Source organism: Tenrec ecaudatus, chromosome 2, assembly GCF_050624435.1.
Source record: "Tenrec ecaudatus isolate mTenEca1 chromosome 2, mTenEca1.hap1, whole genome shotgun sequence".
NCBI lineage: Eukaryota > Metazoa > Chordata > Mammalia > Afrosoricida > Tenrecidae > Tenrec > Tenrec ecaudatus.
Genome location: NC_134531.1, coordinates 118,032,632 through 118,048,063, shown reverse-complemented (window position 1 = coordinate 118,048,063; position 15,432 = coordinate 118,032,632). Strand labels below are relative to the sequence as shown.

The 15,432-nt window shown below is 39.9% G+C and overlaps 1 protein-coding gene across 1 annotated transcript in view; it reads right to left on the bottom strand.

The window, feature by feature from the left end:
• The window catches only part of LVRN (laeverin), a 117,462-nt gene that overhangs the window by 48,465 nt on the left and 53,565 nt on the right, over positions 1 to 15,432 (bottom strand). The window contains exons 7-12 of the mRNA XM_075543086.1: positions 5,393 to 5,536; positions 4,671 to 4,736; positions 4,518 to 4,583; positions 3,930 to 4,102; positions 2,231 to 2,307; positions 1,726 to 1,865 (exon numbers count right to left, since the gene is read on the bottom strand). Coding sequence (XP_075399201.1) covers positions 1,726 to 1,865; positions 2,231 to 2,307; positions 3,930 to 4,102; positions 4,518 to 4,583; positions 4,671 to 4,736; positions 5,393 to 5,536 — 666 coding nt within the window. The remainder of the gene's footprint in view (positions 1 to 1,725; positions 1,866 to 2,230; positions 2,308 to 3,929; positions 4,103 to 4,517; positions 4,584 to 4,670; positions 4,737 to 5,392; positions 5,537 to 15,432) is intronic.

Here is a 15,432-nt window from a genome sequence, read left to right as displayed (position 1 = left end):
GGGTTGGTTATTGACATGATATAGAGTAGAAAATTGAAGCACAGTTTGTCAAAATAGGCTCAATATCACACAATTGATAAGTGATGAACAAAAACATGAACTCAAGTTTGACCCAGAATTCAAGCTCACGGCTAATATACAATACTGCTTTCTCAGACAGAGAGACTGCTGCATGTCTCAGGGAATTTTAGAAAACAGAGACACGCGCAGTATCGTTTACTTCTGTGTTCCACTTTTACAAATGGAGTCCAAGTGTCTAAGGGCCAATAGCAAGTGGCCACAAGTCAGCCCCATAGACTCCTCAGTCAGCCCCATAGACTCCTCAGTCGGCCCCATAGACTCCTCAGTCGGCCCCATAGACTCCTCAGTGGGCATCCAGCGACTCCACAGGACACTTGATTAATCAACCAGTGAAAATCACAGCTCCATTAAAGCCAGCCAAGGTTTTAATGCTTATACATCTCATAATAATTTATAATAATTGAATCATTTAAAGTGACATTAAGGATCTGGGGTGAGGGGTGGGGGAGGGATATGGTTTAGATAGTTAGTCAACAGTTCAAGTCCACCAGCCACTCCAGAGAAAGATAAGACGTTGTGTCTGTAAAGACTTACAGTCTTCAAAATCCTCTGTAGGAGCTATGTGAGTTGGAATCCACTGGATGGTAGTGGGATTGCTTTTTACATTTTAACCTAACTTGTCTCTGCCATAATTGATTTAATCTCTGTCTGATAGCAAGGTCACATCCTTGGGCTATGATCAGAGGGCACTCAAAGGAGGCTTAATCCACGTGGGATCTTGCAAATGGATTTGGGGGTTGACTGTCATCGATATAGTCATCTATAAATTGCGTGTACAGAATTTAAGCCTGATACTGTTCCCTCCTCCGGATTTAGATTTTATTATTTACAACTCCTTTGATCATACAAGCTGGTATGCTTCTGCTGGGTGGATTTATTTATGCCTCACTTAGATAGCTACTTGTTTTAAGGCAAGCTTTCAAGACTCCCAACTCTCTGCTTTCTGATAACTCTGATTTCTCCATCACAGTTGGTGCTACAGTAGCTGTATCTTCAGTGATCTCTCCTTGACAGTGAATATTGAGTAGGGCCATGTCAGGAGAATGAATTGTCCGTAGATTAAGGCTACAATTAAATATGAACCTAAACTTCATTTATATATCAATGGTTTATACATCTCCCTGATTCACTTTAGAGAAATCACTATCAGTTTATTGGAGAACATTATAAATTATCCTCAAGGGACATAAGGTAATTCTATTGGTAATTACATTAGTTTAGCTAACAGTATATACTTTAAAACAATGCATCAACTCTAATCTTCACGACAAATAAAATATGATATTTTTTCCCATCCTAAAGTGGTGAAATGGAACAAGAATGCTTATTAAATAAATTGCCTAAGACTACAAAGCTAATGGTTCACAGGAAATTTTTTGTCGATTACCACATAGCAAGGTAAAGCTTTTGAAGAAAAAATAATAAAAAAGATGACAAATCAATATTAGAAAACATTACACATTCAACCAAAATTTTCCCTTTATCTAAATAAAGAAATTTCTTCCACTTTGCATGCAGGGGAGAGTGGCGCTTAGAAGGGAGCGTCTCTTCCCACCTGACAGATTTATGAAAGTTCAGCCTCTAAAGGCTGGAGAGAACATTGTTAATGTCACTGAATAAAATTATCAAAATAAAAATCCGTACCTTATGATCTTTCGCAAGTTGTTGATTTATTTTCTTCCAACCTAACTCATCATAAGTAACTCTATAATACCCAGTCATGTTCAAATTTAAAATCACCCACTCGTGGTCAGAATCTGAAACTCGCATTTCTGGGAACACTTCTGCAAAGGAATAGGTGAAGAGCTTGAAATGATGGTTTAAGATAAACTGTATTATATATTTATACTACACATTCTTAATTCTAAATTCCCCCAAACAAATACCTAAAGAAAAGTAAAGGGAGTATACAACATATCAATCGTACCATATGAGAATATATTTTCACACATAACCGCTACTGAGTTTGAACTTTCTTTAAAGCTATATGTTCAACAAGAATGATTTAATATTTGGGTTTTAAATTAGATAGCTTTTCAAAACCTGGACATTTCAACATTTATTCCTCTGCTTTTACACATTTCATTTTATACATAGATATGTAATAGTAATGCATATGAAATATATAATTTAAAGGTTTTTTCCTTACTTCTGCTTTTATCTAGCCAGACTAAAGGTTGTGTAGTTCCATTTTTTATCCAAAGAATAGGGACAATCCATGTGTCACTATTGAAAGAAAATTAAATTTCAGTTACTTTTCACACATAGGAACATAAATTCTGAATCAACTTTAAATGAAATGACAAAATAGCAGACAGAACTCAAGTTGTTTGCTTCTTTCCTCTGGACATGCAGGACTTTACTCTTAGGATTATTTGCTGTGGTTTTATTAAAGTTATTTCTTTATTCTTCTCTCCTGTGCTGGAGAGATTCACTACTTATAATTTAGGTAACTACTAATTACAAAGATATAATTATAGATAATGGCAGTGTACCAACAATGGTCAAGGAGAGTCTCTATTAAATTATAGCCACCTCTAGTTTAACGAGAGCCCCGGCAGAGTAGTTTAAAATCACCAGCTACTGCGCAGGAGAAACAAGAGGCTTTCACACCCTTAGTTACCATCTCAGAACAGAGGTCACATGAGTCAGCGTAGACTCGATGGCAGAGAGCGAGAGAGTTCACTTGCTACAGACAGACCCACCTCCCTGTGAGCCCACAGAAGTAAAGAGTGATTTAAGAAGAAATAGTCTGACAAACATTTCAAAATACTTTTAAACTTCAAACTCTTTCTCCATCGGAAAAGTGCTGAATAGGAATTAGCCAGGACACCCATAATGACTGAATAGCTACATTCTTCCACAGTCATGCACCTGATCTGGATCAAGGAGATCAGTAGTCATCTGAACAGACTAACTATAGTTTAGAAACTATTTCCAATAGCCCCCAAATGCTTACAAGCCTAGTTTCTCAAAGATTCGGAACGGTGGGTCTGTGTTTATCTGCATAGCTAAGATGCACACCTCAACACTCACAGAATGTTATTAGAAAGGATCTCTGCGTCTCCGCCTCAGGCATTTTAAAGAAAAAGCAGACCTCCTGGAAAGTTTTAGTGGTGGTTTTTGAAAATTAATTGTTCATTTGTATGCTGCTTTCTGCAAGGACATGTGAAGATCAAAACTAATGAAATCGTTGAAAATTATCTAACAACTTAAGAAAAGGAAAGGAAGGGGCTAATGAAAGGCTGTTTGATACTCATTCACCTTATAGGTACCGAGTGAGTTTAAACAAAACTGTTCTGAGTTTGGTCAAATCAGTGTTTAAACTGTGACTCAACAGCCATAATTGTAACACTGTAGGTATAGCTGTAAATACACCACACACACACACACACACACACACACACACACACACACACACCCCTATCTATTCTTCATGGACACAGTCTCCATTCAATTCCATTTCTAGTGAAGAGAAGACTATCTTGCAATAGGGTCCCTGATTTGGGTAACTCATTTTGCAACCTGCAGCTCTATGTTTTACCTCTGATCCAGAACCTTGAGTACTTTATTACATCTGTTTGAAAGACAAAGAGGAATATATATCACCCCTCTTATCATGATGTGGCCCTAAATTCCAGGAAAGAGCACTGCTTTGAGCCTATCGTGGCTGTGGTCCACAGGGAGCATTCCATTTAAGATGAAAGTCTTAAACGGAGCCGCCTTTTCTAGTGACTTGATAGAAAAGTTTATATCCCGCAGGGGTGATGTTCGTTCGCTTTCAGGTTCCAGTCGATCTGAGCTCAGCCACAAGGAAGGTAAGCACACAGAGGTGCGAGGAAACCTACTTGTGGCTTCGAAGAGTCTGAGTTTTAATTTTCCCAAGATGAAATGGCTCCTGTGTCATGATGCCACTGGACACATTTAAGGAGATAACTGGAAAGCCACTCTTTTGTGTCCAACGGTCCATTATGCTTTTTACTCCGGCAGGCAAAAGAGTTGTGTTCTGGCCATCGACGGCCTGGTTACACACACAGAATCACAAAAGCAGATCATTTGATCATCAAAATCTTCTGAAGTAGCAATCTACTTTACACATCTTTCTAGAACTATTCTAGACTTTATTTACACAGTAATCCCCAGTAGATGAAATTCTGGGCCCAATTCAGCACCTTGTTCATTTCTATATAGAAATAGTTCCTTCCTCCCTCCACTCACTCAATATAAAATTATGGGCCGACTATATGCTGAGTTCTCTTCTGTACTGGGAATGTAGCAGTGACAACAACAGATACAACCTCCGCCGTAAGGGAATGTGTCAAACAAGGCACAATTGTTTCCTGCAGCATTGCTGCGTAAGCGTATCTCCGGATCCCGCTGTACTGCATCATACTCAATCTGTCAGCAAATACATGTCAGAAAACCAAGATCATTACCATTTGAAAATGCCTCCAGAGATCATCCTGTTCAGCATTTGAGTAAGAAAATGCCTCCAAATATGACTGAAAATAAAAAAGTTAAGGTTAAAAAACATTTCAAAGCCATTTATGTTTCCTGACATCCAGGTAGTAACAATTGTATCAACTCACCTTGAGTGCGCCAATAAAGAGCTTCTCCCGCAGGACACTGGAAAGCATCCGCACCACACATGCTCCCTAGGACATAAGAAGCTGTTGTCCATGATTTGAATGAAAGTCAAGGTCTGCATGTTTTACATTCCATTTGTGCTCCTGATTGCATCCTTTCAGTCTACTTTAGTTTATTCCAAAATGTGCTAATAAAATAGCACACTATTACCAATCAAGAGGTAAAAAATGAATAAAGCACATCTTAACTGAGGTATTTACATGGAAAACAAGTTTCTACTGAACGAAAGCTTTCATCTCAAAAGTAACACGTTGTCTAAACTTATTTATAACTGTAGACTGCACTGAACTCCAAATAAATATTTACTAGGAGACTTGATTTAACTACATTATCTGAAACATCTACTAAACACAGTGAAAATGGTTTGTATGAACATTTGTACAGTAGCATATATATTGGTGAATCCTTAGCCCATGGTAGCACAATAGCTGGATGCTCTGCTACTCATCAAAGACTGGAAGTTGAAACCCACCTGCAGTCCGCGATATAAAAGCTCTAGAGATCTTCTTCTATAAAGATGGCAACCTAGGAAACACTGCGGGCCAGTTCTACGCTCTCCTACAGGCTGGCTATGAATTAGCAGGGCACACACAGCATAACCCATTTCGTGCACTTTTCTAGAAGAATGCAGAACGAAAAGAAATATATCACTGCGTTTACCTACCTTGCTGTAAGTAAATAAGTCAAAGAGTTCATTTATTTCACTAGTTACTGTGAAATTTTCCACCTTCCTGGACACAACTCTAGGTATCAGGGCATGATCTTCTTTAAGGATACCATGTAAAGTGTTAGAAAAAAAGATCTCGTTCTATAATGGAAAAGATTGAGTTATATTCACTTCTGCAGTAATACAGACACAGGAAACCCAATGTCCTTGAATTTCTTTAGAAATGGATAGCAAATCAGAAAGAAAATACAATTGAGAAATGTTCTATAAATCCCAAACGCCAAATACGCGACATTGTCTTAAATAACACATAGTTTCTGTACTTTTTAAAATTAAAATATAGTTTCTAGTCAATCATATAACTAATGTAACTTTCAAGATACCTGCATTTCTTATAGGACGTCTCTGGCCACCAGGTAAGGCCTGCTAGTGAATGACACTTCTAGGTGGATTTAATCTTCTACAACGTTATTGGTAATTTTATCATCAGAATCTTCTGAAGTAGCAATCTACTAAAGAAAAAAACCCTAGGTAGCTATTCTAGTCTTCATAATATCCAATGGATGAAATTCCAGGCCATAATCCGCACTTTGTTCACCTGTATGTAGGAATCGTTTCTTCCTTCATTCAATCACTCAATAAAATCTCTAACTGCCCCTTAAAGTTGGTCCATCTCTCCTAGACGGACATTTTCCAACAATATAAATGCACGCTAGATTCACAAACACACAAAAATGCTGGTGTAATTAACTTAAAATGGGAACTAAATCCACAGACTGGCTACTACAGTTTCTGACTCATGCATTGTGAGAAGGCAATATATTATATACTACACCTAGTCCTTACTCATTATGTGACATTTTGCATTTAAAACAACCGTAAAAATTCTACCGTTCATCTATTTCTGTGAATTAATGATATACGTTTAGCAGTAATGAATTAGGTGCTGGATGAGAGTAATGCGGGCTGTGATGGGCCCACAAATCTTAGTGAGTTGGGGGTTACATATGATGTAGTCATCCTCCATTTTCGCATAAAGATGAACTTTTCACTGTGTCAATAATGGAGGAGTGGGTACAATGAGAAGCACAAAAAACTTCGGTGGCACAGAGTTTATGCAGCTCCACGACAGAGGGACCTGGTGACCTGGCTCTATAAAGAACACAACCTAGAAACCCGTATAAGGCCGTTACACTCTGCCAAAGTGGTGTCTACGTATGGCAAGTAGCAATAAGAAATACAGACTTCTCTACAAGACTAGCTCTCGTAAAAATAAAAACTTAATTAATAAACTAGCTGTCTCACGGACACATTTCCTTTTCCTGAAGGAATAGCATTTTATAGCAAAAGAGGTGTTTAGGGGAAAGGGCTAAACACCAGGAGAAGCTGACTCATATCCTGGAGAGCTGAAGGAGTCCTGGGGATCCAGGGAAAGCTTCACTCCCGAGGAAGGTCTCTGAGGCGGCCAAGTTACTCCCTCCCCTCTGGACAGTCTCAGATACACTGCCACATCCTGCCTCAATTCTGCCTGCCACCGTCCTATGCAATCTTCTCTCAGTAACAATACCAGGGGCCTCAAACATGTGGGAAAATTCCCTTATATTTTCATTTAATTTCTTCCATGAAATCTTTGAATATTTAGATTTACTACTACCACAAATCAGGCTATCATCAAACTGCACTCTTCCAAAAAGAGTATCTGCCACTGAAAGCGCTGTACTTCAAGCTGTAATATAAGGATCACCTGAGAATTTTGCCAGAATCTGTGCTAATTAAATTGGCCTGGATTGGGCTCATATGTCCCACAAACTATCACCTGGAACCCATTTGAACTGCAAGGCTTTAGAAGAAACAATTGCGTACCTCTAATCCTATCCATGTGAATGGGTTTTATTAGTGTAACACTCTGGTTTCTTGAGAGTGTTAAACTGTTAAGCAGGAGTGTTGTGAAAGGGGATTCAAAGAGTTCATGGAAAAATTCCACTATATCTCCATTCCATTTTCCATGAACGTTGTGATGCCTTCTCATATAAGTTGTTGTTGTAGATGCTGTCGAGCCTGTTCTAATCCACAGCAACCCCATGTATTAAAAGAATGGAAAACGACCTCGTCCTGTGTCCTTTCTACAATCATCCCTAGGTTTGAGTTCATTGTTGCAAGCACTGTGTTAATCCATTTCATGAAGGTCTTCCTCTTTTTCACTCACCCTCTACTTTACCAACCAGGATGCCCGTCTCTAGTTACCTACTGGACCCTCCTCAAAGTATGTTCAAAGTACATGAGACAAGGTTCACCAGCCTTGCTTCTAAGGAGCGTTTTGGCTGTAGATTTTCCAAGACTTAGAAAAGATCCCAAGATTTGTTCATTTAATTCTCTGACAGTCCATGGTATAGTCCATATTCTTCACCAAGCATATAGTTCATAAGCATTCATTCTTCTCTGGTCTTCCTTATGCAGTGCCTAGCTTCCACATGCACAGGAGACAATTGAAAACACCCTGGTTTGGATCAGGAGCACCTAAGTTTTCAAGGCGACATCTGTACTTTTTATTTAAATAATTTTATTGGGAGCTTGTACAACTCTTATCACAATCCATGTATCCATCCATTGTGTCGAGCACATTTGTACATTTGTTGCCATCATCATTTTCAAAACATTTTCTTTCTACTTGTGCCCTTGGTATCAGCTTCTAATTTCCCCTCCCTCATGAACCCTTGATAAATTATAAATTATTTTTCACGTCTTACACTGACCAGTGTCTCTCGTCACCCACTTTTCTGATGTCTGTCCCTCTGGGAGGGGGTTACATGTAGATCATTGTGATCATTTCCCTTTCTCCCCCCACTTTACCCTTACCCTCCTGGTATCGCTACTCTCAATATTGGTCCTGAGGTGTTCATCTGTCCTGGATTCCCTGTGTTTCCAGCTCTTATCTGTACCCATGTACATGCTCTGGTCTAAGACAGAATTGAGGTCATGATAGTGGTGGCGAGGAAGCATTAAAGAACTAGAGGAAAGTTGTATGTTTCATCAGTGCTATACTGCACCCTGACTGGCTTGTCTCCTCCCTCCGACTCTTCTCTAAGGGGATGTCTAATTGCTTAGAGATGGGCTTTGAGTCTCCATTCCGCAATAAGGTGACATCTTTAAAGTGTTTTATAACACTTTTAAAAAGTTTTATTGTAGCAGATTTGCCGTTTTGATTGTGGATTCAAGTAAAGTGAAATTCTTGACAGTGACAGCCCATTTCCATTTATCATGATGTTGCTTACTGGTCCATCTGTTAGAACTTTTTATTGTGTGTGTGTGTTAAAGTATAATTTATACCAAAAGGTGTAGTCTGATCTTGATCAGTACTGGTCCATCTGTTAGAACTTTTTTTTTTTTTTGTGTGTGTGTGTGTGTGTGTGTGTGTGTGTGTAAAGCATAATTTATACTAAAAGGTGTAGTCTGACCTTGATCAGTACTGGTCCATCTGTTAGAACTTTTTATTGTGTGTGTGTGTGTGTGTGTGTGTGTGTGTAAAGTATAATTTATACCAAAAGGTGTAGTCTGACCTTGATCAGTACTGGTCCATCTGTTAGAACTTTTTATTGTGTGTGTAAAGCATAATTTATACTAAAAGGTGTAGTCTGACCTTGATCAGTACTGGTCCATCTGTTAGAACTTTTTATTGTGTGTGTGTGTAAAGCATAATTTATACTAAAAGGTGTAGTCTGACCTTGATCAGTACTGGTCCATCTGTTAGAACTTTTTAGTGTGTGTGTGTGTAAAGTATAATTTATACCAAAAGGTGTAGTCTGACCTTGATCAGTACTGGTCCATCTGTTAGAACTTTTTAGTGTGTGTGTGTGTGTGTGTGTGTGTGTGTGTGTGTGTAAAGCATAATTTATACTAAAAGGTGTAGTCTGACCTTGATCAGTACTGGTCCATCTGTTAGAACTTTTTAGTGTGTGTGTGTGTGTGTGTGTGTGTGTGTAAAGCATAGTTTATACTAAAAGGCGTAGTCTGACCTTGATCAGTGCTCGAGTCTTCTACTCCCCTTCAACTCTTCCCTTACAACAACCAGACTCTGTCACTCGTACGCTGCTCATGGTTGTTAGTAGACCTTCCTCCAACCCTGACGGCTCAGACATGAACACAATTGCGAAGATAGCACAGGACCGGGTGGTGTTTCATTCGGATGTACACAGGGCCACTCTAAGTTGGAACTGACTCGACAGCACCCAACAATCTTCAACGCCGAGGCACGTAGTCAGATTATTTGCTTAGCATACAACACGGCACATACCTTTTGCATTTTGAACGATGCAGTATTCCCTTGTTCTGTTTGAATAACTGCCTGCTGGTCTGCATGCTGTTTCACATCAGCACAATTAAATGGACTGCGGTTTCATACTTCTAAAGGTTATCCATATTATGACTCACTCGGTCAAGTGACTTTGTGCAGTGAATGAAACACAAGTAGACTTGTTCTTGTATGCCCTTCTTTCAGCCAAGATCCACGTGATATCAGTAATGACGTCTCTGGTTCTATGTCTTCTTCTGAATCTTATTTGAATCTCTGACACTTTCCTGCTTCAACTTGTTCTTAATTCTCTTCAGCAAAATTTTACTGACACATGACATTCATTATATTATCGAGTAATGTATGTTTTCTGGTGGATCATCTTTATGAGGCATGGGTACAATTATGGGTCCCGTCCAGCCAGTTGGCCAAATAGCTGTTTCCAAGTTCATTGGTATAGATAAGTGCGTACATGCAGCATAGCAACTGTTTATTGAGACATTCCCATTGGTGTTACTCACCTCCTGGCCCCTTGTTCTGTGTAGATGCCTTCAGTGTGGCTTGCACTTCTTCCTTCAGTACCATCAGTCCTTGATCATATGCTACCACCTTAAATGGTTGAATGTCAATCAATTATCTTTGGAACCATGATTCTGGGTATCCATTCTATCTTCGTTTCATGTTTCCTGGATCATTTAATACTTTTCTCATAACCCAAACCAAACCCACTGCCACTGAATTGATTCCAACTCACAGTGATACCACACAGGGTTTCCAAGGCTGTAAATCTTTACTGGAATGAACAGCTTCATTTTCCTTCTGCAGAGCAGTTGGTGGGCTTGCATCATCGACCTTGTGGTTACAGGCCAATGCTTACTGAACAGAGCAGCCAGTTCTGCTTCTTCTGCCCATCAAATGCTTTGATGCACAATTGAGGCCCGCGTTTTTCTTCCGTTTTTTCAGCTTGAGAAATGCCAAGCTTGTTTTTCTCTTTTGGCTTTCTAACTCCAGCTTTTTGCTCATTTCATAATAGTATTTTACTTTGTCTTCTTGAGCTGACTTCTGAAATCTTCTGTTCACCTATTTTACTTCATGATTTTTCCAGATGTTTAGCTACTTCATGGTAAAGAGCAAGTTTCAGAGTCTCTGCTGATATCTATTTTGGTATTTTTTCTATTATCTTTTTAATAAACTCTGCTTTCTTCCTCTGAACATCCTGTATGATATCCCTAATGTCACCCCACAGCTCGTTTGATCTGTAGTCATTAATGGTCAATGCATAACATCTAGTGTTGAGATGATCTCTAAATTCAAGTGAGATATATACAAGGTTATATTTTGGCTCTTGTGGACCTGTTCACTTTCATTTTCTTCAGCTTCCACTTGAACTTAGATGTGGTTTATTGATACTTCATGTTGCAGCTTGTTCCTGACCTTGTTCTGACTGATGATAATTGAGTTTCTCCATTGTTTCTTTCCACAACTCTGGTCAGACTGATTCCTGTGTATTCCATCCTGTGGTCACCCTGATTCCTGTGTATTCCGTCCACCGAGGTCCTCATGTATAGTTTACATTTTTGTGGTTTAAAAAAAGGCACTTCATATGAAAAAGTCATTGGTCATGCAATATTCGATCACTCAATTCCCGACATTGTGTCTATCGCCAATGCCATCTTTCCCAAGTGCTGGTCCATCTTATTTCTAACTCTCAAATTTGAATCACCAGTAATTATCACCTACATATGGTATAAGTTGAAAAGGAAGAAAAACCTTCCATTTTTATTTTCTTTGAGATTAGTGGTCCCTGCATAATTTTGAGTAGTAATTGTATTCACTCATCTTCCTTGCAGGTGTGTGGATATTATTATACCCTGACAGCATTATATTTCATGATAGATGTTCAAGTAATATTTTGATAATCAATGTGACATTTCTTTTGTACTTGCCATTCCTGGCATAGTAGATGATATGATTGTTTCATTTTTAAAAAATCATTTTATTGGGGGGTCAAACAACTCTTATCACAATCCATATATACACCTATCGTGTCAAGCACCTTTGTACATTTGTTGCTCTCATCATTCTCAAAACATTTGCTTTCTATTTGAACCCTTATTATCAGCTCCTCATTTTTTCCTTCCTCCCTATTCCCCCTCCCTCGTGAACCCTTGATAATTTATAAATTATTATTATTTTATCATATCTTACACTGTCCGATGTCTCCCTTCACCCACTTTTCTGTTGTCCATCCCCCAGGAAGGAGTTTATATGTAGAGCCTTATAATAGGTTCCCCCTTTCTACCCCACCTTCCCTCCACCATCCTGGTATCGGCACTCTCACCATTGGTCCTGAAGGGATCATCTGTCCTGGATTCCCTGTGTTTCCAGTTCTTATCTGTACCAGTGCACATCCTCTGGTCTTGCCAGATTTTTAAGGTAGAATTGGGATCATGAAAGTGGTGTGTGGGTGTGGGTGTGGGGGCTGGGGGGGCAGGAGGAAGCATTTAAGAACTAGAGGAAAGTTTTGTGTTTCATCAATGCTACACTGCACTAGCTCATATCCTCCCCACAACCCTTCTGCCAAGGGATGTCCAGTTGACTACAGATGAGCCTTGGGTCCCGAATCTGCATTCCCCCTCATTCACAATATGATTTTTTGTTCTTTGATGCCTAATATCTGATCCCTTCAATACCTCGTGATCACACAGGCAGGTATGCTTCTTCCATGTGGACTTTGTTGCTTCTGGGCTAGATGACCCTTGTTTACCTTCAAGCCATTAAGACATGAGACATTATATCTCTCAGTAGCCGGACACCATCAGCCTTCTTCACCACACTTGCTTATGCACACATTCATCTTCAGCAATGGTGTTGCGAACGTGTGCATCATGGAATGTCAGTTTAATAGAACAAAGTATTTTTGCATTGAGGGAGTACTTGAGTGGAGGGCCAATATCCATCTTCTACCTTAATACTAAACCTATAAATATATGCACGGAGATTTATTTCCCCATCATATATCAATATATTTACATATGTACATGCCTGTATTTACACCTCTATAAAAGCCCTTTGCCTCCTAACTCTTTCCTCTATTTCCTTTTATTTTCCTTTTGTCCCACAATCATGCTTAGCCTTCATTTAGGTTTCAGTAATTCCTCTTGGTTACATTGCCCTTGATCAATCCCTACCAGGCCTCCCACATCCTCCTTGACATTTGTTTTGAACCACTTGTTGTTCCCTTGTCCCTGGGTTGGTTAACACCACTTCCTTTCCCCCACTTTCCCCTCTCCGTGTCTCCCGCACCCCCCGCCCCCCGCCTCCCGAACTGTCGGTCCCATGGTTTTCTTCTCCACATTGTTTATCCAGCCTATCTTGTCTAGATAGACCTGCAGAGATAATAATATGCACATAAAAACAAGAGCACCAAACAAAGCGACACTGATTGTTTCATTAAAAATGTCCAATGTACATTCATTTCAGGTCATTAATGTCTTTAAGTGTTCCATTTTTATCTTCCACAACTTCAGTTTTCTTTATTCTTTCTTCATACATTCTATGTTCTGATTATTGATGGATGTCTGTAGCTGTTTCCTCACATTTTGAGTTGTGCCCCATCCACAAAGAGAGGTCCCAAAACGCATCCTGAAGGTCAGGACTTATTTCAAGGAGGCAGTTCTTCCCTGGCCATATTTTGAGAGCCTTTCAACTGAGGGGCCTCAGGGCACAAGGTTTCCCTTCCTATCTCTTTGCCGCTTTTTCCCCCAATCTTCTTACGAGTTCTATTTTTATCGGTATCATACATGTGGGTGTCCCCAGGATTAGTTTTCAGCATTCATCTCACTCTCAGTGAAAATTTCATTAGTTACAAATGGAACCCACAATATGTGTTGAATTATTGGCATGGACCTGAGCATGTGATCTTGCTATATTAGTGAGGTCCTACTAGTGTAGTGTGTATCCTAAACCTAATCACTTCTGTGGTTTAAAAACACCAAAATTGATAGAGACATACCATATAGACTCATGCATAAGCCGAGTTTTCAGCACATTTTTAATGTATTTTTTGGTGATAAATTGGGTGTCTCTGGTGATATTCAGGTCATCTTATGCTCGGTAATAGGGGAAGGCCGAGATTATTTACAAGTCAGGGAACACCAAGGAAGCAAGGACTGTCCAAGGTTACCCAAACAAGAGGGAATCAGCAAGCTATGATTAAGACTTCTGACCTTCAGAACTAGGAAAACAATAAATGCCTGTACTATATATCCCTCCTCCTGCCCCTGCTCCCCCAAATCATACACTTTGGCATTTAGCAGCCTGGGTTGGAACCCTACTTGAGCCTCTTAGGATTTGTGTAACTCATAAAAGTCAATCAACATTATCTATCTGAAACTGTTTTTCCCTCTGAATAATGAAGAAAAAAGCATTATCTTCCTCTAGTTACAAGGAGGGTGAAATTAATTTGTTTAAAGTCCATCATGCCTGGACGCCTTCCCCTCCCCCCAGAATAATTTATTTCAAAGGACGGTATTGAGTCTGCAGCTCTGGGAGAGAGACATATCTGATCAGAGCATACGGGAGCAGATGAAGGAGGAGGAGAGAGTGGAGCACATCCGGGCCCACTAGGCCCTGAGGACGATGACCCCAATTAGCCAGGCCACAGAGAGGACCACATGGCCAGCCCCACTCTGGGACACGACGTCCCTCACTGACCCATAGCCCTACAGAGGACAACACTGGAGACAGTGTGTGAATTGTACCCTATCTGATCCTGCCACACCGAGGCAAAACACTAAGGGGGTGCAACAGAACAGCAAGGGAATGGAGCATCGAGGTCCACAGGGAATGTCGATGATGGACTTTGGGGCCAGGGCTTGGTGCTCCAACAGACCGGACTGGAAAACACTCCTAAAAGTCAACAAACGGTCCTTGAACTAACTACAAGTTTTTATTTCTTGTTGTGTTTTGTTTTGTTCTTTGTCAGTGGTTTCTTCTTGTTATTTTGTTGTATATTGTTGCTTGGTTTTGCTCTGTCTTGTCTTTGTGCCTGTTATTATCTCCGCAGGTGTAAATAAGATAGACTGGATGAACTATCTGGAGGAAAAACAACGGGACTGACAGTTCTAGGGGGACATAGGATATGGGGAGGTGGGGGGAAGGAGGAAATGGTGTTAACAAACCCAGGGACAAGGGAACAACAAGTGATCCAAATTGGTGGTGAGGTGGGTGTGGGAGGCCTGGTAGGGCATGATCAAGGGTAATATAATGAAGAGATATTGCTGAAACTCAAGTGGGGATGGAACATGATAGTGGGACAGGAGGAAAGTCAAGGGAAATAGAGGAAAGAGCTAGGAGGCAAAGGGCATTTATAGAGGTCTACACAAACACATGTACATATGCAAATATATATATATGAGGATGGGGAAATAGATCTATGTACCTGTATTTATAGGTTTCGTATTAAGCAGCAGAAGGATATCGGGCCTCTACTCAAGTACTCCCTCAATGCAAGAATACTTTCTTCTATTAAATTGGCATTCTATGATGCTCACCCTCCCAACACAAACACTGAAGACAAAGCGGGTGAATAAGCAAATATGATGAAGAAAGCCGATGATGCCCAGCTATCAAAAGAGATAGTGTCTGGGGTCTTAAAGGCTTGAAGATAAACAAACACCCATCTAGCTCAGAAGCAACAAAGTCCACATGGAAGAACACACCAGCCTGTGTGATCACAAGGAGCCGA